This window comes from Amblyomma mixtum, chromosome 6, assembly GCF_055824585.1.
Source record: "Amblyomma mixtum isolate Tamu chromosome 6, ASM5582458v1, whole genome shotgun sequence".
NCBI lineage: Eukaryota > Metazoa > Arthropoda > Arachnida > Ixodida > Ixodidae > Amblyomma > Amblyomma mixtum.
In genome coordinates this window covers 80,163,369-80,187,883 of record NC_143017.1, presented here as the reverse complement: position 1 = coordinate 80,187,883, position 24,515 = coordinate 80,163,369, and the positions used below count along the sequence as shown (strand labels likewise).

The 24,515-nt window shown below is 43.8% G+C and overlaps 1 protein-coding gene across 1 annotated transcript; it reads right to left on the bottom strand.

The window, feature by feature from the left end:
• Nucleotides 1-486: 486 nt before the first annotated feature.
• On the bottom strand, nucleotides 487-24,441 carry LOC149339501 (putative cytochrome P450 49a1). The gene is made up of 9 exons (XM_089550493.1): nucleotides 24,255-24,441; nucleotides 21,865-22,102; nucleotides 18,733-18,923; nucleotides 8,034-8,235; nucleotides 5,425-5,584; nucleotides 5,121-5,290; nucleotides 4,763-4,841; nucleotides 4,186-4,392; nucleotides 487-797 (listed from the first exon to the last, which is right to left on the bottom strand). Exons 1-9 carry the CDS (start codon nucleotides 24,439-24,441, stop codon nucleotides 651-653), a joined length of 1,581 nt encoding a protein of 526 aa, XP_089406619.1. The 3' UTR covers nucleotides 487-650.
• Between the last annotated feature and the right edge of the window lie 74 nt (nucleotides 24,442-24,515).

The following is a 24,515-nucleotide window of genomic DNA, read 5'->3' as shown; positions in this document are numbered from 1 at the left end:
CTTTACGCACACAATTGTCAGTGGTGCCATGGAAAACCTACACTGTATCACATAACATGGGCATGTCAAAAAGTCAACGTCGTCCCAGTTATAACAAACCCAAGTGCGGAGCAAATGGGAGGGCCTGCTCTGCAGCGACTGCCGCGATGACCAGATTGGTTTGATACGGCGAGCTCAGCTGACAGCAGCATCCAGCGGAGCCCTGGAATCAGGGCAACCGACCGTTGCGGATGGACTCATCTAACCGCATAAAAGCACTTGCGCTAGTGCTAAATAAAGTTATCCTATCCTATCCTATCTCGTGGTTAGCCTTTGCTTTCCAGAAGCAAGAAATTAAACGCGAACGAGAGGACTGACATGTGCACATAAAAACGCAGACGAATTAGATCTTGGAAGGGATATGCAAGCGATGTTGATCAGCACATTAAGGAGCAGTCTTCGCGTCTTGAAAGCGAGATTAATCTGCTCTAGTATTGAGCTTTGCCTGGCTATGATCTTATCATTTTTCTGTTCGTGTTTAAGTTATCTTGTAGAAAACTGATCTTCATGCTTGACGCCGGTTTAGTGCCGCAGTCGTATTTCTTAACTCTGTAGTGTAATAACTTTGTGCCGAAGTCTGGCAATGTTATCGTTGTCTCGGAGCTCAGCCTTCAAAGTGCTTGGTTCGAAGTTGTAGGGCTTGGTTCGAAGGGAAGCTTCTTAAAGCGCATGTTCACTGGATGCTTCGGGACATTGATGAGTCGTCCATGAAAATCAATGTCTTCTTTGTCACACTGAATCTCGTACTTCAGGAGTATCTGCAAGACACAAGAAAGTAGTAGCAAAGTTAGTCGCGTGTTCTTAAGACACAGTACATGGACGTCGTGTTAATTACGCTTTGAGCATTAGGCCTTGCGCCGTTTGTGAAAACGACGAAGCATACAACAGTGAGAACTTTGCCTCCGCTTTGAATTCGCTTTTAAGATGCTGCCGGATGCACATTAGCGTGCGCATGGTGAAAAAACAAGGCCAAAAAACGCACAAAAGTAGGCTGCCCATCGCTGCTGCTAGCAACTGAATGCTTTTTGGGGGGGAAAAGTCTACGGCATGGCGTCACTAACGTGTTCGGCAGCGACCACCTTGAGTTCGCGTGGGCGTATGAAATTTCGCAAACGTTTCCCTTTTAGAAGCGCAAAGGCCCTCGGGAAAAGTGACGACGCACAAGTGGTAATCTGCAATATTTAGGCATTGCTCAAACACAGTGAAATGATATCAGGTGACATCGATGTCTGCCTTTATGTGAAAGTTGCTTAGCGTTGCGCCTCTCATGGCAGTTTTAACGCTTAGTCGTTCCTCCAGCACAGCGTCATGGCTTCTTTAGATGCCATTACACTTCATAGGTTATCTTAATATCTGGGTTACCACAAGAAAAAGGTCACTTAAACGCAACTACAACGGCGCAAACTATATATATTCAGCAACATGTTTAACCGGACATCTTGACGAATAATTTTTCAGACGGTGGCTATTTCCCTACTCCTTTCAACTCTGGTAGCCCCATTCTTTACCTTCCTTTTTCAATATATGCTTGTGATTTTATTTTTTATGCCACCGTGTTAGAGCTGGTACTGGTCTTAATACGCATGGCATTATATGGTCATCAGGTGTCAAAAGGTCCCAGGCCTTGTGGTCTGCTTTTGAGCTGCATAGTGAGGCAATTACGACAATCCCGAGCACCAAAATTGAGGTAGGAGAAGAAGCATTTTCACTTCTGAGTACCTGGGTAGCTTCAAAGGTGTCTTAAGTGCCAGAATATAATGCTGTACAGCAGACGTTTTGACCTGGGAACTTTTAACGCATCGTGCACGTTGTTAGCTTTCGTCAACGCTGGATACCCTCTTTTTTCCTTACATTAAAAGAAACAAACTAAGCAAATTGCTTATGGGGCAAAGATGGAAAGAGGCAGGTGCTTTTTTTGAGCGCGTACATTGGTTCGGGCTTTCCATATGCTAGCCGACGGTAAGTTGCTTTGTCTGTACATTGAAAGAGACACGCCTCCAGGGCAAGTTCAAGCACATTTATTCCGCAGTATTCCATAAGCGCCAGCTGCACCCGTCCCTAAAACTTCACAGGAAAACGCGAGTAATTTTAATATGAATCGCATCCAAACTAACTGGCACTCGCACAGCCTAATGTGTGCATGGCTGCTGTTTCTTGAACAGCTTGGCTGAGTAGCGTTGCGGCCGTTGTAGTAGTAGTAATAGTGCAAGTGATTTTTTATCTTCTGGGGCTGCCTTCTTATCAGCAGTGTTTCTATCCTGACATTTTGCTCCATTATTGTAGATTTGTTGCCTATTTATAGAACTGATAGGGAAAATCTTTTCCAGTTCCACTGCTTTATACAACACGTTTCGGTGCTCTATCGTGTAATACAACCAGTTCAAGTGATCGTATGAGCCTGTGCATCCACTGTTCAGAGAGTGCTGGCAGTGACCGCTTTGCGTAAGTGTTTTGCACCACCAAGCCTGTCTGCAGCAAACTTAGTCCCCTACTTCAGTCTCAGATTAGGCGTCCTCGACAGGAAGGCCAAGATACTAGCCTTGGGGATAGGCCGTCTTTTCGAGATAAATGGGCCAAGTCTGTCGTCAATGTCCACTATGGCTGGTATTGTGCACTACCGTATCCCGAATGCGTACCTTGCGAGCCTGCTAACCTCGTACTGAAGAAAACATGCTGGGCCTTTAGCTCGCGATCCGTTCAACATTACTTTAAATCACTTTTGTTTTCTGGAGATCACCAGTGACGCATGGGAATAACTAGAAATCAGTTAAATTATTCGAAAGCTGCTGCTTGAAAACACCACGAGCGCAGTATAGAGCAGTTCTACGTTATGGAGCAGTTATACGTCCAACTTGAAATATTCTCTCTGTCATCAAGATAGCAAAGCACTCTGAAAGCAGACAAAATTTTGGCAAAGAACGTGGTATAGACACATTTATTCACTGTGGCAGTACGCTCAAACTTATGCTTATCATGAAAATAAAAATTTAGTTTATTAAACTAGAGAATATGAGCAGAATAAAGAGCTCCTGATTTATCCGATAAAGGAAATTATTTCCCATTAGGTTCTACATCGGTGCTCTACCAATGAAAAAAATCGCTTACGGTTAACGCCGATTCGAAACAAACATTAGCCCATCGCCATTCAAGTTTCTCTTTCTTGTATCCTGCGTTGTGTGAAAAGCAGGTGAGTAGTTTTGTCTTCCAGGTGAGTGCTCGGTAGCAGCAAGTTTTGGTCTCTAGTACAGAACCCTTAAATACCGCCAATGAAGATCAAATTACGAATTGTACGTTATGAATTGGCCAACGAAACTGGTTCCCATTAGGGATACTTGCAGGGTTCCTTAAAACCGTTCAAAGTTAGAAACGTTTGCCTCCCTTGTGGTTGAGAGGCTGGCTAGCTTCATTAGAATTCCATAGCCGTTGCTACAAGTTATTCCCTATTGAAACTTTCCACATCACGAGTCCCATAATTCTATATCTCTTGCAAATAACTATATGGATAATACAGGCATGATAAGGTGTATATATGGTTTTTACGTTTGTGGACAAATATTGGTGCTGATGATGATGTGATGCTCGGTTCCAAGGCTAGCGTGCAGGTGCAGACGATACGTTTCGCACAGCGATTGAAAAGGCGCCGACGCAGACGACGCGTGTCGCTCTCGTTTTAAAGGCAGCGCGGCAAGCGAAGCATTCCGCGCAATGTTTGAGAAGGTGCCGGTGCAGATGAGGCGCCATCTTTCGATGCTTCTTTTGTTCCCTGCGGTTATTGGTTGCTCGAAGAACGCGCCCGTCCAAATTCTTCTAACCGGAGATGTTCTGGGGCTAAATCGCAATGTTGCTAGAACAAAAAACGTTCGACAATACCTTGTATACGGACAACGCACATAGATACATGCGGATGCCATGTGAGGTCGTGCTTACTCTATGGAAATCTTATATAGATATAAAGAAAGTTTATGGACACAATACGGAGCAAAGGGAAAGCATGTAGATTTTCATATATTTCTCTATATCACACGAAAAACATATTCCTATAATTTTATATGAGTGGCTTGTATCGAACGTTTAACTGGGGTTCCAAAATATTCAATCAAATAGTCAATTAGCAAGAACTCCATTCTCTTTTTTTTTCGACGCTACCTTGGACGCAAGAAGAAGGATTTGGAGCTGCGCCATCCTCCGACCCAAACACATCCGTGGTCCAAAGCTGAAAGGCTGAGATGCATATTTGTCATGGGGCACAGCTGCTTGGTCAACTCTTAGCCAACGCTCTGGTAGGAATAGCTCTGGACTTCCAAAGTTTTCTTCAATGTGACCTGCAACGTACATATCTACGAGCATCGGCACCTGCGGAAAAGAAAGACAGGGCTCTCTTACCAACCACAAAAGAAGCAGAAAAGATTCGCAGCACACATAAAACCCACACGGAAGACCAAGAACAAACAGTACAGGGTGGAGCTGCACTCCCAACTGATTTTGTTTGAAAAAACCGGAGAGCAATCAACTGGCCCGAATCAATGTGTTACCAGAAAAGAATGCATGTGAATGAGTACAGACACGCGCGAAGATGAAAGTTAGACCGTTCGTTCAAGAGGCAGTCTGTTGCTGTATACTTTCACATTTATTACTTATTTGAAATGCCGGTGTTTATGAATGTGATTGCAAGAATGACCTCTCTTACGAAGCGTTTAAAATACAAGAAACAGTCAGGACCAACCCCAGCCGGAACCACGTGACCGGACATCACAACGTCGTGGTCCACTTTTCGGTAGATACCGGGCACGCGTGGGTTTAGCCTGCAAAAAGAGCAAATTAAGACAGTTGTCCAAGGCAGTTGTTTGATCACAAGCAATAAGGCCAATGTGGCCCAATGTCTCAGGGGTATTTGCCTTTTCATTTAACGCTAGCAGTCTATTTTATGCTTACTGTTGTTCTGGCGCACATCGGAGTGCGTCGGAAACGTTCACAAATGCTTTGGGTTGATGAATATTCTCTCGCTTAAATACAATTCCTGGTGAATTCGAAAATACAAATGGAAATTAAGTACAACTTTCGCGGAATGACGAACTGCTTACCTCAAGCTTTCCTTTAGGCAAGCCTTGAGGTACGGAAGCTTGTCAGGCTGCAGTTGCTCAAATGAAGTTGACGCATCTTCAAGGACAGTCAGTGCTTCCTGGCGGGCTTTATTCTGTGCCTTTGGGTTTTTAGCCAGATGAAACAACAAGTAGGTTGTCGCCCCGGACGTCTGAAATGAGGTTATCAGTTTCTTAGTAAAGGTATTCCCTAGGCTCGTGTCTTGTGGAATTTACTGAGACTGCCGAAGCTTAAAATTTTAGCTTTAGGGTGGCCTGTCCGCTGCAGTCGCTTCTAGAAACTTACTGTGTCAACTCCAGCTAGGTTGAAGTCACTAGTGAACGTAAGGACTTCTTTAAATGTCAGCCGGTTGTCGGCTAAGAGGTGCTGTAGTAAGGTGGTCTCGCTGTCCGATTCTTCGTGTTGTATGCGCCGAGCTGCCTCTTGAATGTGTCGATAAATGCGCCTGCAAAAGTGGGAGCAGCATCGTCAGAACGTGAAGAGCATGGAATATTCCTCTGAAGAGCACGTAACATAAGGTACAACTACAACATACCTTGCAAAATAAGGTACAAACACAAACGCAGAACAAAAAAAACTGCACAAGAATATCCGGTCCTTTACTAGAAACAATTTACTACAATTAATGGACACGTTTGAGCTGTTCAGTTAACAATAAATGATCGAAGAAGCCGCTTCATTTTTCTGAAGCTAAGCGCTCAGCTGTAATTATTTTTCTACCGCATGCACGCAATCGTAGTGACTTGAATAACTACGCCACTTTGCTGAGAAGCATGCTGGTGGCATTAACGTGACCGTGGTCTAATCATACGCACATCTAAAGTTATCTCAACCACTCTTAGCGAATGCGGTATTTTCACGGCGCAAAGTTGCCTTTTTAGACCGTGACGCAAAATCGGAGTAGGCGCGCATGATATGGTAATTTCTTTTCGGGAAACGTTCCCGACTTACCGTCTGAAAGTAATGGAAGAATATGCTCTCTTCCGGGTTACACGAACAAGACGAGGAAAGGTTATCACCACAGTGTTGTGGGACGCGAAAGGTGTGACTCTCCTTGATTTTCCTCCGTGAAAGCACCATCAGTGCAGCACGCTACTGCGATACCCTCACCAAACTTAGGTCAGCTGTTCGAAGAAAGAGACCACGGCTCTTCACCACACACAGCAAGGCTGACACAAGCTGATTCGTCGCTTCGGAAGGCAGAGATTGGATCGCCCAGCCTGCAGCCCCGATCTTGCCCCATCAAACTTTCATCAGTTCCCTGCATTCAGAGCCGCACTCTCGGGACGCCACTTGCAAAACAATGGCAAGGTAGAGCAGGCTGGGCGGCAAGTCCTCGCACCGAAGGGCACCGAGTTTTGCCCGAGTGGTTTCTTCAAAACGATTGCACGCTACGACAAATGTCTCAATGTCGGTGGCGACTTTTTTTTACAATAAATTTCCGTCTGGAAATAAATGACGAAACTTACTTCGTAACGTCTCTTGAGCAGCGCCGTGAACGCTTTACGGTGTAATAATTTCTTGTAGAAAGCTGGATCTACAGCAAGCATCCCTTAAATGAGTGAGCGAAATCCTTCAGTCTCATTTGAGTTAATCGAAATTCCGTTTCCTACTCCGATAATTTCAACCAGTCTCTGTTCAATAAATTCATTAATAATCGATTCATTTGTAGCGCAGTCATATAGCCAGCTGACCTGCAGAGAAGTGATCCTTAAGTGTACCTCTTCTGTTGATGGGTTTGTTCATTTTAGGCATCTCAGTCTATTAGCTAAGAGCTAAATATTGCAGCACATGGCCTACAGGCTAGTAGCAGAGCCGATTAGCAAAAAATATATACACAATGAAACCGCCTGCGGAGCTTCCAAAAAACATTTCCAAAGAGAGAACAACGCAATACAAAATGAAAAAAAAAACAAGAAAGAGCGCAGCCAGAGCTTTCGATCCACTGGAAATGTAAGAAGTTAAAAATAAAACAGATTCTAACCAATAGTTGCTGTAGACTCGAAACATGAAGCAATAGCGGAATCAGGGATAAAAGAAGATGACGAAGCAAAAGCACTGTTGTAAGGGACAACACAACGCAAATAAATATGCAGCACAAAATCTAAAATTATCGTTTTAATGGGCCCGCCTTCTTTTTATCAACCCTTTAAGTAATTGGATTTCTTCCTGTGCCAGCAAAATGAAAAACGTGCTCACATTCTTGCGACTGCCGCAATCGAAATAGGATGCCACTTCCCACCCCGCTGTTTCCTCAGAAATGTGCAGCCAAATTTTGCTGCTTCCTCTGTGACCGTTTCTTTTACCGAGAATTTGTGTTCCACTGCGATCAACGCCCCAGTTCAGTCTGACCAATGAACACTCGCTCATGCTATAACAATTTTTCATATTCAAATCTCTTTTAAGCACTACTCTGCTTTTCCGGCGTTTTCGTGGATTTATCGCTGTGCTTGTTTTTAGTGATGTGAAGTATTTAACAAACGCTTCTTCCTACCACTGATTTTGCTACGCAAATTTGTAATGGTTATGAATGCTATTGCTCTGATATTTTCATTTACGGTGGTTATTTCGTACGTTGTTTTTAGAATTTTTTTATCATTACAGTTTATTTCATATTGTGACTGCTCGCTTTTGATTCTTTCTGATCCGTCATTTGACAGTGTTAGCTACGTATATAATTTACGGACTGAGAGTTGAAAAATAGTTTTTCATGGTTTATCACATCTATATCTTCTTTCCTGCTCTTCTCGATCAGTTCCTGCTCTTCTCATGAGCTGCGAGTAGACGAGAAATAGCCCAGGAACGAGAATTTTCAGTGTGCATCTTCTTAAGGATAGCCTCCCAATAAATTGTCGACAAGTAACTAAGCAATATGTAATGCTAGACAAACTTACACAGTGAAGTCATCCATGGCTTTCTCGAAACGGCGCCAAGTGGGCGTGCGAAAGTACTGGAAGTATGGAAAACGGTATCCAAATTTCTGCATGCACTCAAAGACTGTTCTCATGTCGTCCAAGATCGCGGCGCCATCAGACGTCGGGTCAAGCGGGTTCCGTAAGCACCCAAGTTTCGCATCCGCTGAAACGAGAGATATGCCTGCGCGAGAAAACATTAATAATGCTTAAAGTAATTATCAAAATTGAGCGCCGGTCATCAAGCACTCTTGTGGCCTGTTTTTTATATAATATTGTGAAAAGTCGTGCTTGTCGTCGGAAGGCAAACATTTAAAGGTGAATTGATCCGGAGGCATTAGAGACGGGCGTTATCCCTGAATCTAAAGGTGGACGTTATCAGATTTTCCGGACAGCCAGATTATCCCTCCGCTGTGGATGCGACACAGTGAGGCGCCAATGTTGTAACGCCATGATTACCTGTACAGGCGCACCTCGCAAATGACGTCACGTGAATAGGCTCTGCAGAGACAATGGCTATTGACTAGTTAATTATTTTTTGCCTCTGTAGGCCGTTAAACTCTGTTTTTGTCGCCTAATGAATCTTCAACGGAATCTTGAATGAACGGATATAAAAAATCTTGAAGGCGTCCAGAGGAAAGCACTCCGGTTTATTTATCACGCTTATGGTCGGCAGGTCTCGGTATCTGATTTGCTCAACAGATCTGGGCTTCCCACGCTTGAATCCCGTCGCAAGCAGCACCGACTAAAAATGTTGTTCAATATCATACATAATAAAACAAAACTGAATTTTCAGAGTTACATGCAATACAATACAACACGCCCCACCCGTAACAAACACGAAAGGACTATCTTGATGCCAAGATGCCGAACAAAAGCATATTCTTGTTCCTTCTTTCCACGCACCATTTCCGAATGGAACCGACTGCCAAGCGATATCACCAACCTGGTATCTTCAGAATCTTTCTTGTCTGCTGTTTCGGCTCATATATCGCAGTAGCGTGTATAGTACACAGTGTATTTCGGTTTCCTTGTTTTTATTCTGTTCTCTTAGTCTGTTTGACGTCGGATGATTTGCCTGTACTTTTTTCTTGCTTCCCGTTGGTCTTATTGAATTTTGTCCTCGTACTGTAATCGCCCTTTGTTGCTGTTATTTTGTTGTTACCACTTTGTAATTTTTTTTCTTTTTTTTCTTTCTGCACTCCTGCCTTGACCGCCAAAGGGCAGTCGGCAGTGTTTATGAAATAAATAAATAAATATACAGTCACAGTTTTTTTCTTTTTGCTGTTCTGTTGTGCCTGTATCTCTCACAGCTGATTCTTCCTACCATTAATCCAACCCCGGCAGAGGCATGTGCCATTTCTTGTGCTGCAGCAACAGAAATGTCGATGGCCGCCAAAACAGGCTGTCAGCGATATGTCGACAGCTCCTAAGTTGTCTTACCGCACAGTCATGACGGCATCTTTGTAGAAGCATGCAATGGCTCGCTAGTGCTGCATCACGAATACTTTTACCGCATCTTCTCATTGCTAATTTAGCATTTTCAATAAGAATTGCAGCTGTCAATAGCTTTTCAATACCAGTAGCATATGTTAATGTCTTCATCTGAATCTGACGGCGCAATAAATATCAAAATAAATTTTACCGTTGGCCACAGCTACATTTAAATTTCCGAATTTCGTGTTGTGAAAGACCCTTTTGTAAATGGGTTGAGTGAAACGAGGTAAACAAGAAGTCTTAGTAACAAGTTCTCAATATTGAGTGCACAAAAGTTCTCTCTCGAGGTGATAAGAGCGTTGATGTTGTTATGACTGAGACTGATAAGTTTAATTGCGGTTCAGAAATTTCTCTTCTTAATTACCAACCCAACTTGTTAAGATATGTGATTTGCGAATTGTTTGAGAATATAGCTTGCATTGCAGTCATAAAATACACTACACAAAATGAGTATTATATGCATATAGAGAATGCCTCTTGATCTCGTACGCGGGTTCGATCCCGGCCGCGGCGGCTGAATTTCTTGAAGGCGAAATTCTAGAGGCCCGTGTACTGTGCGATGTCAGTGCACGTTAAAGAACCCCAGGTGGTCGAAATTTCCGGAGCCCTTCACTACGGCGTCTCTCATAGCCTCAGTCGCTTTGGGACGTTAAACCCCAATAAACCAAACCAAACCATCTTGATCTCGCTTCTGTCATTTGCTTGAGGTTGGCAACGTAGTGCTTTGTTCGTTTCACCATGGTTATTAGAGAGATTTTCCATTTGCCAACTTTAGGAAAGCCTTCGATTCTGTACTTCATTAACTGTTATTACATGAGCTGTCTTCTCTTGTTCTTGACCTCATCGATCTTAACTGTCTTCTCTCCTAACCAGAGCAGCATCCAACGTGTAATGATGAATCCTTGGTACTCTTATCATGCCAATGTATTCTCTGGTGTACAGCAAAGGTTAGTTCTGGGGCCCATAATGTTAACGCTTTATATTATGTATATTGTTTCGGATGTTACATGAAAATCACGGCTCTTTGGCGATAGTTGTAGGATTTATCACGTCCTCGAGCTTTGCTGTGTCGCACTGAACCTTCAGTGCAGCTTGTATTTTATTCAGTGCTGGTGTTCTCTGTAAAAATGTCCTTGAACACTTCAAATTGCCAGTTATCGTTCAGTCGAAAGCCTAGCCTAATTCCGGCCCATGTTCATTAAACTGGATTCGTGTCGGAAAAGGTTCAACTCTAAGTATCATGGCGTGTACTTTTAATCTAAGCTTCGACGAGGCAAGTTGATCATAATATATCCGAAGCCCACACAATGCTTAATTTCTTTAACCATAATTTTAGCATAAAGCCAATTAATGTAAAACAACGTTTGTATTTCCCTTCCATAAGACGTATTCTGCAGAACGCCTCTTTAGCATGGAATCCCAAATTCATTCATGTATGCAATATGCTTAAAAGCGTTCTAAAAATGATTCCAGTTTCCCGCCTCGCGATCACAACATTTTAGCTAGTGTCACGTCTTTAAAAGACCGTCTCGGTTGTAATCATTTATCCAAGCGAATAAAACACTTTAGATTACAAATAATTCATCGTACCTGTTTTCAAACTGTGAACTTCAGCAATTGCTGGTCAACTTCCAGAAACTCATCTTTGAACCAGAAGGTTCTATCAGCGGAAAAAAAACTTGAGATAAAACGTTGGAGAGATGCATTAAAAAGGTGCTTTTTCCCTGTCACGATCAGTCGTTGGAATAGCTTACCAGATAGCATCGTTGAATACTCGAATAAACACTGTCTCCGCGCATTCATATCTGATACATGATATGGTATGAAGTTGTCCTCTTGTGTATTTTTTAGTATATTATCGTATTTGCTCATTCGGCCTAATTGTGTATGAAATGCTTTTGTCATTGCAACCTGCGAAGATGCATTCTTGCCGCGTCGGAACGTGTAATAAATAAATAAATAAATAAATAAATAGCACATTAGTATAATGTTGTTCGTTTTAAAGAAGCATCTCACACCGTCCGAGAATACGACACCTAATGCTGCTTACTGTGTTCACCATCAAAATCGAAACTATCATTAATAATGCAACACCTCATTCCCAATCTACAGAGAATAAATCAGAATACTAAGGACACAAAAATTCTACGCCTACACAGAGAAGAGGATGTAGGCAATATTATAACTGTGAACCGGTTTACTGAAATAACACCACAGGTGTTCAGAATGATAGGCCCAATCTTCGCCTCTTGGCATGGCATGGAAGAAGAAGATACAATATGTCTCGTACATGCCTTCAACACCAGTAGAATTCAACAAGTGTTGTTCTCGGGCTAGTTGGTCTGATTCTTCATTTGCCATGACAGGTTTTTGCGCAAAAAACTTCTCATGGAAAATGAAGAGTGAGTGCTTCCTAACTGATCTTAAAAAAGTGAGAAAGACAAGATAGACATCCTAAATAGTAAAGCCTACAAACAAGCTCTACGACTCCCTATCAATACATCCACCCACAAACTAAAAAACTTAGGCCTGCATAACATACTGTACGAACATATAGAAGCCGATCTCACTCCCAAAAAATTCCTATACTGGCAGAAAAGGGCTAAAGAGACTAGGTATACCGACTGTATGCACGCAAAGAATAAAGTCGAAGTCTTCACGGAAATCAGAAAAAAAATTTGCCTAACTTGCCTGCTCGTAAACATGCATCTAGAATACAGAAGCATGCAGAGCCAGCGCAGTCTTCCTCCACAAATGATACGGATGATTAGCCAACGTTCTTTATAGGGATGCCGTATCATATGTAAACAGCAAAATATCTGTGGTAGCAGTAAAGAACTCACTGAATGCTATTACTTCTGCAACAATACACATCAAGGACCCTAACTAAGCAGAAGAGATTGCCACTGCGTTTGCGATCTTTGCTTGCCACGCAGATTGTTATTACCTATTCGGAGGCCGCCTGTAGAAACTTTATTAGAACTGATCTTTGAAAAGAACCGCCAGGATTCCAAAGTTAACAATCATAAGCTAGGTTGCGCAAAAATAACTTGGACTTCTGATTTGAGTCCATTCACGGGAACAATGACATTCATGCCACTACCCGACAGATCACAAATTGGTACCCTCACACGTATGCTCACGGGAAGGTGGAGCCTATGCTTTCGTATCAAGGGACACTAAACATTACAGACTTTGACGACGAGTATATATCACCAGTTCACAAATCGGTCAGCTAAGAAAATGCCGTAGCCACCAGAAGTCAAAGCTGCTTGGAAAAGCCTTTCCTATAATCAGAGACCAGCTAACTGGATAAATTACAGGTTCTTCTCTGCATCTCTCAAACGAACTGTCAAAAGAGACAAAGAGTAAAATAAACAAAATTTAAATGCGTATCTCTCAAGTCCCCAGCATAGGAAGGCTCTATATAGATTGATGGCGCACAATGAGAACTCTCTGGCCGCCAACCGCACTAAGTCGATATTGTTGTCTCCTCAGGAGGCTAAGTGAAACCTTGAACGTATCGCTCAGGGGCTGGCTTTGCGTTTCCAGATGCAGAAAACTGAGCCTTTACAAACACTCGCCGCCAGCTCGGACTATGTTGAGGTCGATGTGTCGGAGCTCCTGCCAATTGTTTCCTCCATGCAGTCTTCCGCCCCGGGATCTGATGGGGTGACTGTGGGCATGGTGGAGATTTTAGCGCAAGACTTCACCTTCTCATATCTCGGACTAACCTTCTTGATATCGTAAACACGTCATTGGAAAAAACGGATTCCTCAGATTTGGGAGATTGCGAAAATAATTTTGCTTTTGAAGAATGCAGAGAATGGAATTCAATTAGACATTGTACGGCCAATTGCTTTAACCTCAAATTTAGTCAAGTTGATCGAAAGATGAATACACAGTCGCCTCACAAAGCACGTTAATGCCGTTAACGGCCTCAAATCTGTGCAGATTGGATTTCGTCGCGGTTGTTCTGTATGGTCCGCGCATGTGGATCTATGAAGCCGAATCAGACTTTCAATGCGCAAGAGGGAAGTTTCGGCCTTGGTGACACTTTATGTTGCTACGGCTTATGACGGCCTGAAACACACTGTCCTTCTTAACAAACTTGCATAGCTACAGCCACCGCACAACATTTATGCCTCGATTTGTGAATTTTTAAAAGGCAGATTGTTATTCTGTACAGACGTACCTTTCTGTTCTAATACCTATGTACAATCCAGGGCTGAGCCGCAAGGATCTGTTCTGTCACCTCTACTTTTAAACATATTGGTTCGGGACATCCCCATTCACCCCAACATTACGGTTTTTGTATACGCAGACAATATAGCCTTTTTCACCTCAGAAAAGAATACTCATGCTCTTTACCAGTCTTTGCAGGCATACCTGACTGCTCTTGAAGATTGGTTGGACCAAATTAATTTATCACTTAATGTCAGCAAGTGTGGCGTGCTGGTATTTCCTCCAGACACCCCTCTGTACATCGCTCTAGTCTACCGTTCCACCCCAATTCCGCAGGTGGAGTCGGTTAATACCTAGGTGTTACTTACGACCCAAGTTTGGACTGGTGCCAGCATATTAAGAATAATGTTATTAAAGGTGAACATTCTCGGGGCCGGCTGACACGGCTAGGCAATGAACATTTTGGCATGCGTCGTGACACCTTACTGTTTCTCTATAAGGCTTATATGAGACCAGTTCTGGAATTCGGTTGCGTCTTGTACTCTGGTAGCGCAAACTACAAGCTGCAGCCCTTAGCCTTACTGGAAACGCGTACCCTACGCCTATGCCTCGGGCTCCCAAAATTAGCTTCAAGTGCTCTCCTTTACCTGGAAGCCCGTATTCTCGATCTATATTCCCGCTTCCAACTATTCACGGTGCGTACTTTCCTCAGATCCTTTGACCTCGCCCTCGGTGTTAATACTCCTATTTTTCTATCCCACCCACACCCGTTTTTCTCTAATCATTGGCCACGTTCTCAGCTTCCGCAAGTTAGGTTCACGCAGAACCTGTTAGCTCCGCTTCAGGTCGATCTGACCTCCTTGAAAGGAGTTGCCGACACGCAGACTGACCCCGTCTTCTATTACGACCATATCTTTCCGTCCCGTGCAAAACACATGCCCGCAAATATCCTAAATGGTCTTCTTGCTGAACACTTACAGCATTTTCCTCATCATGCTGTTCTCTCCAGTGATGCTTCCAGGAGCTGTGAGAAGGCGGCGATTAGGATATATTCACAGGATCTGGCTCTCAGCTATTCCGTTCGTATCCCTTATTATAGTCCTGTATTCTTTTCAGAGTTTTTTGCTCTTGGTTTGGCTCTTCTTAAAATTCCGAGGCATGTAGCACGGGTACTTATTCTTGCAGACTGCCTTTCAGTTTTAGTCTCTCTCCAAACTTCCCGCACCTCTCTATTGAAGCTTTCCCTTAGGTTTTTTGTTCCGCGCACAGTAAGGGAGGTCCGCTTTGTCTGGGTACCTGGTCATTCGGGTATCTATTTCAACGAGGTGGCTGATTTATTGGCAAGGTCAGCTCTCACTGCCCCTGTAATCTATCCCGTACCTCACCTGATGATGTTAGAGACCTCCCGTTTCCAGCGGTTACAACATATTTTTATTTATTTATTTATTTATTTATTTAATACTGCAGAGTCGCTCGACTCCAAGCAGGCATGAGCAGGGGCATGAGCACAGATACAAATGAAAAAACAAGATACGCACGAACTTCATACAAGAGCAAACGATGATGCGAAAAATGAAACCAAAAAGACAAGGGTTTCACATAGAAAAGGCTCTCAAATTATGAACAAACGTTTCTACATTTTGGCTGTTCACTACACACTTCGGCAATTCATTCCACTCTGCAATTGATTTGAAAAAAAAATGAGTGTTTAACTGTGTTAGAGTATGCACGAAATTCTTGCAGCATTTTTCCATGGTTATAACGCGTACTTGCTCGTGAAACAGGAGTAATATAATCATGGGTATTTATTCTAATCAGGTTATTATATATTAGGTACAAAAATTTCAATCTTGCTTCAGTGCGCCTTGTCTGAAGGGATTCTAGGCCAATAGAATTGATCATAGCAGATACACTATCTGTTCGTTTGTATCGATTGCAAATGAAACGGGCCGCTATCCTCTGCACTCTTTCTAACTTGGAGATATATATCAGCCAGCTCGGGTGATCCGTTGCTGAATACCATGGCTTTTCAACATTTCAAGTCCCCATGGAATGTCCGATCGTGTAAGTCAAGGCTGTGTGGGTCATCCGCTCTTTGGTCACATGTGCAGGCGGAAACCGGGTTTTCTCATGAACGCCATCTATGATGCTATCGCATTATTACGATTCGCAGTCACCACCCCATGAACAAAATGTACCAGGCCTTCCCTATACAAGAAATGTAAATTAACAGTACTGCATATTGGGCGAGTTGGTTAACATACATCTTGCAAAATTTTAGCGCGAAAAACACGGACAGAAAGAGCAGACGACACGAGCGCTGACTAACAACTGGAAGTCTTTTTGTCCGTGTTTTTCGCGTTAAAATTTTGCAAGACCTATACAAGAGTACATTGGTTTTTGGCGAAAGGAAATGGCGGAGTATCTGACTCATATATCTCGGTTATCTCATATATAAAAATGAAAAGAGGAAGAGATGCCATAGTGGAGGTCTCCGGAATAATTTCGACTACCTAGGGGTTCTTTAACGTGCACTGACATCGCACAGCACACGGGCGCCTTTCTGCGTTTCGCCTCCATTGAAACGCGGCAGCCGCGGTCGGGTTCGAACCCGGCTACTCTAGCTCGGTAGACGAGCGCCTTACCACTTAGCCACCGCGGCTGACCCCTATACAAGAGCAAATGCCAGTTTTGTAACGAAATAGCAGCCCTATACCGCATGATACGAGCATATAAAAATATAAGATAGCTAGAGTGTAAACCCCTACGCTCGAGCACTGGTAGGATGTGCTGTCCAGCTCGGACCTAGACTCACAGCAGCAGTATGGCGGTAAAGCTCAGCACAGCAGCAGCGACCAATGAAGCCCTGGACTAGTGATTTCAACCGCACTGTTAGGAAGTATTGTTCAACAAAGTTTGTTCAGTCACTCAATCGAGAGATAACAATGGCATCAAAGAGGTATTATGAAACGTTTCGCTGTGTCACAAAGCAAGCGCAGAATAGTCTTCAAGTACACTTCGTCATTGCTTGTAAACAATAAACTTATGTAAAAGTTTTTGCAGCTCTGGTCACGTCGGGATCGAGGCTTCCTGGTTGCCATTTTAAGGCAAAGAAACTGAAGAGAGTTTACGCCAGTGTGCGCAACCTGCGCTGAGTAGAGCCGCTGGCAGCGATGGCGGGCTCAGAAGACAGATGGAAATCGCAGTGAAGAAGACAGCAAAAATAGCAACAACACTGCAGTTGATGAGCAAAAGAAAGGCTATATGGTGGGTGTATTCATGAGTCTCTTATCTCCTTCAAGCTTAACGAGACACTGATGATTGTGCGCACTTAACGCTAAGATGGTACTGTACGCAGCCAAATGAATGAGCTTCGAAAGGGGGTCTCGAAACTGATGCAAAAATTTTTACGTACTACTCCTAAAGTAAAAAACAAACGTTTCGAAAAAATACAGAGCTCATAATTTGCCTTTGCCAAGCCCGCTGTATTAATGACTTTTTTTTTTCCTTCCATGTTCTTATTTATAGACCCTATCCACGTTCTGCTCTCCACTGTATAAAAAGAGCCTTGAGACTCTATGCTGGGAGACATAAACCGACAGCATTGCTGAAGAAACGGAGCTGCAACTGCATCGCTGCGCATTATCTAGTCCTTGTGCACGACGTCACGTGTACATTCTGCACAGAAATTACAAGAAGAAAAAACCAATGTGGCACGCCGTTGCTTTTCTTTTACACCCAAGTACTTTGCCAATTGCTGCCAGCTACTCACTAACAGAAGAGTTTGGTTTATTGGGGTTTAACGTCCCAAAGCAACTCAGGCTATGAGGGACGCCGTGGTGGAGGGCTCCGGAAATTTCGACCACCTGGGGTTCTTTAACGTGCACTGACATCGCACAGTACACGGGCCTCAAGAATTTCGCCTCCATCGAAATTCAGCCGCCGCGGCTGGGATCGAACCCGCGTCTTTCGGGCCAGCAGCCGAGCGCCGTAACCACTGAGCCACCGCGGCGGGACATTAACAGAGGAGTGTTGTGGTGTAATTTGTTCAGTTATGCGTCCTGCTTTGTTAGCACGCTTTATTTATTCCCAATTGCCTTCGCTAGGTCACTTCCCTTTCTGATCTATTTTCACTCTTTATAAAAACAAAAAAATATATACTGAAGCTCACCAACTGTCGCCGACGCAAGGAAGCAATTACAGATTTCATCTTGGGCCCGACCGTCTTACGTAGCTGTGTTATGTTTACATTTGTTTTTATTTGAACCTAGACAAGCTATTCCCTGACGCATCGGACTCATTAATGCAACTACCCTCTCACTGAACAATGAATAGGTTGAGGCCACCGAAAAGGAAATAAAAATAATAAGCCCCTGCCTGCACCACATACGTACAAACCGGCTTAACCCAATTCGAAAATAAAAGAACAGGCCCATAGGGAAATTGTAATTTCACCACCCGTAGGTGGAAAAGTAAAAAAAAAAAGGGAAAAGCTACTATAGCGACCCACAGCCGGGGGAGCGGGCCCGGGGATACTCCCCTGATCTCCCCTGGGAAGTAGCGGAAGGGATGGGCAAGTGAATGGGAAGAATGGTTGTAGCGAATGGGTTGGGACAAAGGCTGGGAATGGGGACAGCAAGGTTTTTCTTCAGATGCTTCGATTGTCTCGACTCCATTGCTGGCCTGCCTGGCCAGGGCAGGGAGAGCATCGAGATTGTCCAATGGTGCGGCCCCGTTCACGGGATGCCCGACCACTCACCATACGCAGCGGGCTCCGACCGTCGGAGACAGGAAAACCTAACACGGGGTCAGCAGCTACCTGGGGCCCCTCCACGACACTAGGGGACTTTTCCAACTAGTCGGCTACTGACTAAACTAAACTGAACAGTCTAAACTAAACTAAACTGAACTGAACTGAACTGAACTGAACTGAACTGAACTTGATTAAACTAAACAGAACAGTCCGAGTAGGGCACACGAGGCAGTCGCAAAGACTCACTTTCGAGGGCCCAGCGCTGAAGTAGACGGAAGCAGTCTCCGACTTCGCCGTTTTCGTCCATATGTTCATCGATTAGATCCAGTGCTTCTTCAGCGATTTTGTGCATGGCCGGCACGTACGACTTTGTAGTGCGAACACGCAGCGTGTGCGGCTGTGTGGTGGACCGGACTTTCTGCCACTCTTTACCCTGGCTGCGAGGACACAGAAGAACATCAGTAGGATCAGTGTCAATGGCAACATTTTTACTGCGGGTGAGAAGTATTACCATGTAAACAATTAAAATTTAATATCAAACGTGTAGCGGTAGCGTGCTTAATTAAAGAAGGATTTTTAGCTTGACGAAAGTCGCTGCTTTGTTTGGTGTAAGTAAATTTCAGGTTCTCTTTCCTCCTTGCACCAGAGGTGCCCCGCGAGAGACGGTTTGTTTATTTATTGATTTTTATTTTATTTATTTATGAATACTGCGATCTTGTACACAAGATCATAGCAGCTTAACTCGAAGACTTAAGCGTTCCTTCGCACCAGGGGTGCCCCGTCAGAGACGGTCTTGTGATCAGTTGAGATGCAGGGGTAAGGCGAATACTTGAAGTTTATGTACAGCTATTTACATTGCATATACAAGTTAAGGCACTGGAGATATATTAAGCAGCAAAAGCACAAAACAACAAAAAGGTGGAACTGGCTAACACTAGGGGAGACCCCTACTCGGCATAGCCGAAGATGCATAGCATCTCACCTTAGCGCAGAATCCCTATTCCGGCTCCTGGGCCCGGTTTTAAAGACCTAAAGGCCCGGCCCACATTTGGTGGCTTCCAATCATGTTACAATGTTCACATGATTGGTTTATCGAGAGCCTGGCCAGCCCTCCAGCTTCCGTAGGGCAAAACGCCCTTTCCACAAACACAGACGCACTGTCGTGCCAGCACGTGCGGAATAGAACATTCTCTCCACCACAAAATAAAAATAAAAACAAACACAAATACACATTCGTGCCAGCATGTGCGCGAATCGGTACCGCAGGGCGGGGGGACACCCGTATTTCCCGGCGCATTCGCGAGCGGCCGCGCTCCGAGAAAGGAGACGCTCCGCTTTGAGCGCCCCCAGCCGCGTTCCGATGACCCCGCGCACACTACCGATCCCTTACAGTGTATTTTGGATTCACTTTGTAGAAGGCACACAAATCGCGTCGAATTCCAGGTGAATCGGTATTTAGAAAGAGATTCAGTGCAGCGAAGTGTGACGAAGCAAAGAGAGCCTTTATTCATTAGTGTAAGGGTTCATACTTTATTTCTGGCGCATTCAAGTATCACATATACCCAGATGTCCCAGGTATTGGTGTAAGAATTCATACTTCATTTCTGGCGCATACAAGTATCACACATACCCAGATGTCCCAGGTATTGGTGTTAGGATTCATATTTTATTTCTGGCCCATACAAGATCACAAATACCCAGATGTTCCAGGTATTGGTGTAAGTATTCATACTTTATTTCTGGCGCATACAAGTATCACACATACCCAGATGTCCCAGGTATTGGTGTTAGGATTCATATTTTATTTCTGGCCCATACAAGATCACAAATACCCAGATGTTCCAGGTATTGGTGTAAGTATTCATACTTTATTTCTGGCGCATACAAGTATCACACATACCCAGATGTCCCAGGTATTGGTGTAAGGATTCATACTTTTTTTCTGGCGCATACAAGTATCACAAATACCCAGATGTCCCAGGTAAATTTACATACCTGAGCTTTTAGAAAACGCGGAGTCCCCTAGCATAATGAAACACACTGAGATCTATTGACAGTACCCTAGCCTAGTGTGCTGTATTTTCCTCCTGCTCCAAACTTTATTATTTTAGAAAAGATAAACGCGTCTACTTTTATTTATTGGCTTCAGAAATGAAATGTCAAACAAATGTTGTAATCGTTTTGAATGACAGCTCACTAAATATATGTAGCAAGCTACCGCTTACATAGCGCATTTTTTTTTTACCGGCCTTAATAAATAACTCGAACAATAAAAAAATGGTTTTGACAACGGTGCAGCCCTATCGTCCCGAGACGTGTCTCGGAGAACAAAATCCGGTTTTTTCAGGAGTGCTATCCACGATCAATCTTCGCGTGCACATCGTGGCAAAGATATAAACCAGCAGCTGGTCTCGTGGTAGCTTTCTTTGTAAGCCAATAAATAAAGCTACGTAAATCGTACCTTGGTGTAAACAGTATCGCTAGCTGTTTTTTGAGACCATCTACAACTTCGGCATTGGCACTTTGCTCTTCAAGTGAATGGCCGAAAATTTAACTCACTAGTCTTTACTATTTAATTATTTTTGAAGAACGAAAAACACTGAAAACTACACCATGCGACTCTTAGCAACCCTCAGTTGGTTTCAGTGGGCTAGGACACTGCGTCTTTTTTAAAAGCTTGGTTGCATTTTATTAGGATACTAATATAGGGTGGTTCCCTGGCAAACTGAGCAGCTTTGAAAGCTTTACGAAATGCAGCCTTTCTGATCGATGTAAACCCAATTATTAGAGGCACAGAAAAAAGTGCAAAAAAGCCATCTTCAAGATTTATTTTTCTTGAGGACAACTTGTCGAGTGCAAACAAAGAAAATGGAGTCGGCCAATCGTGAGATGAACTCATTCTTTTAGCTTCATGCACGCACGGAATTTACATAATATGACACTGCAGAATGCTCACACAGGTGCTTTTCAGGACTAAGTGGAAGGATGCTGCGTAGAAGGAAGTAAAACAGTCTTCGTTAGTGTTTCCAATGGAAAACGCACACGCCTGCGTTCTCTGCAAGTCTAGAATGCCTCGCTTACCTCCCTATTTGAACCTTACCCATGTGTATCACAGCTGTATGACTATAGATTCGAGCAAAGACGCACATTTCACGATGCTCACCGAATTGGCTCGCAGTGGCTAACGTGTCACCGTCGCCTGGTGCTCTTCGCCGTTCATTAACCGGACGGTGAGGACAACTCCACAAAATCAGTGTTCTACATAAAAAAAAAAACTCCCTTCATCTTTCGCGAAGCCTGTACCAGATCGAAAGTCTGTAACAGATTTCATGTCTGGCGTATATTCCCTACAAATAGACGCATTTTTCGGCAGCTTACAGGTTCAGGATGCCTGCGTCGGAGTAGTACTGCGGCCTGGAGAGGCGGTAGAACTTGAAGGGCGTGGCTCCCAACCGGAAGGGTTCCTTGCCCTCCTCCTGGTAGAGGTTTCGGATGTCGGAGCCGCTGGACAGGTGTACCAAAGAGTACCGGCCAGGAAGTTCCTCGACAAAGATAGGGCCGTACTTGCGATGCATTTCCATGGATACCCTGTGCCTTTCGTCGGGGTGGCGGTTTCCTGTGATAATGGGCCTTTTAAACGCGCCATTTTGCGGTCTTTCCAACACATTCAGTCGCCCCTAGAGCAGTGCAAATACATATGCATTAAATGCAAATTAATCGTAAAGAGCGCTACTAAATTGAAAACCGCTCTTCTGACACAAGGTTGGTGGCCGGTTCCACTGCATGATTGCTGCCTTCAAAGTGCCCTAGCAGAAATAAGCATATCTTATCTCAGCTACTACAGTACAACACAATGTTTATGATACATGCGTAGAACCATTCGCGATGGACAGAGATCAGTGATCCTGGCGACACAGTGAACACATTGAAGATAATGAACAAGCCTTCCAAGAGCCTCTAATGAACAAGCCTCTCTGTGGCTTGTATTCGCGCATTTTTTTTTGTTTTTTGTACTGTACATTTTTCTGCGGTCATAGCTACCTGCTAGCCGACTGCTTGAAAACAAAATGCTGAAAATATGGACATAAACTAAAAAGGGAATCCACCTCTTAAAGCGCAATTTCTTTGGAGGGTTTAGAGCGATTTCTGCCTTGTGTTACCATGCATGAAAAGCGCATTTGAGAGCGAAATAGATGGTTGGGAATCAAGCACAATCTAACGTGTTTCTAGTTGACTGAGTATTAGTGTCTTTGCCGAACCCACTTAAACTATCAGCATAATCTTACGGCATCTCTCAAGCATTGAAAATTTTCACGACCTAAAGGGGCACCTCAGTTGGCTCAATGTGGCGACGTTAAGGGGAGCTGCATGTTTTTAAATCATACTATTGACTGGCGCTTCTTCACCGATGGTGGTAACTACCGGTCAGCCAAGTAGTCTTTTGATGCTCAAGGCTGTAAATTAATAAACTAGTAAAGAGGAAGAAATCACTGGCTCATGCCTGAAAACGTCCATCGTTAGAGCGGAACAGTGGAAAGTCGGCGTGCTCTTTGGAGAAAATTTAAACGCACTGATGTCGACAAAGAATGCTCTTATTCGAGGATCTAAGTACAGTATATGGTTGCTCTTATTGGTGGTCGAAGCTAAATTCTCAGTTATGATAAGTTTAGAAAAGGAGAGCACTGCTCAGTGCGACACCGTTAAGGAGCCTGATTGTGAGACGGGGAATTAGCCTTCGAGAAAAGCAATCTGCGCTGTGGACAATGTGGCATGCTGCTTTGTCTAGATGGAAATCGTGTGAGCGTGCCACTAAAGCATGGAAACTTACTATTATCATCTTTCTTGCTGCCGCTAGCACTAGAAAACTCACGCAATGACACTCACCAGCTTTTTGCTCGCTATCATCCAAAAATGTATGTAAAATTGCTTCTAAAATTTATTTTCACCACTTAATTCAGACAGCAACGATTGGATGCACCTGCGAGCACCTCAACCGGCGCCCTCCCGAGCGCATCGATCGTCCATAGATGGACTAGCTCGCGGTGCTGCAGAAGTGTGGCGTAAATTTCATGAAAATTGCCATTATAATTTTCTTCAGGGCAAATTCATGGCGCCCGCTACCCGACAGCATGGAAGTCTAAGTGTCTGCTACAGGAATAGAGACAAGTGAGAATTTCTAAATGTTTCCATGTACCTACGTAAATTTTCATTTCAGAAGGACTTGAACGGCACCAGTACCATGAACAACAATCAGCGGTTTGCAAATAATTGAATAATTCCGCTACCCAAACAAAAATTTTCGGCATCTGCAAACCATTCGTCTTTGAGCCAAGGTAAACTCTTAGTGCAGTTTTTTTTAGATTATAGACAGTACCATCTTTGCCTTACTTCAACCATGCACCGTTGCTCGCTTGGGATCCCAATTAGCTCCACAATAACTCAATGTAACAGGATGATATCAGTAAACGGGCTTGGAAAAAACAAGTGCCTTCACTGCCCAAACAATAAACATTGGCTGTCATGAATATGTGGTAACATGTGTCTTCTACGTTGCACCAAAAAAAGTTAGAAATAAAGCTAAAAGACGGCTGTAATCACGCACGATCGAATGATTACTTGAGCAACACGTAAACTATGCACCATTTTTCAGATAAAAGGCCACGTGCATGCACATCAGACGTTCATGTACCACCATGTATTTTAGGTTATAACGAATGCTAACTCTTTTGGAAAAATTTGTGCTTCATCGATTACCCACATACACTTACCTAACAGGCGCGAATATATCCATGAACTGCCCACCACTGGAAAAGACGGCAGTCTGGGTATATCTCGGAAAGGTTTGACCCTCGCTGTGAAACCGCAGGCAGTCGCTGCGGTGGCTGAACTTGTGGAAGCCCATCTTGCTCTGACGGCAATCAAGCGACAGGCAAGCGTTTGAGTTTGGCAGCTCATTGTGCTTGACGCACCGCTCAGCTTTTCCTTACAGAATGCCGATCTTTCCCGCCCACCTAGCGTTTTTGCATTCG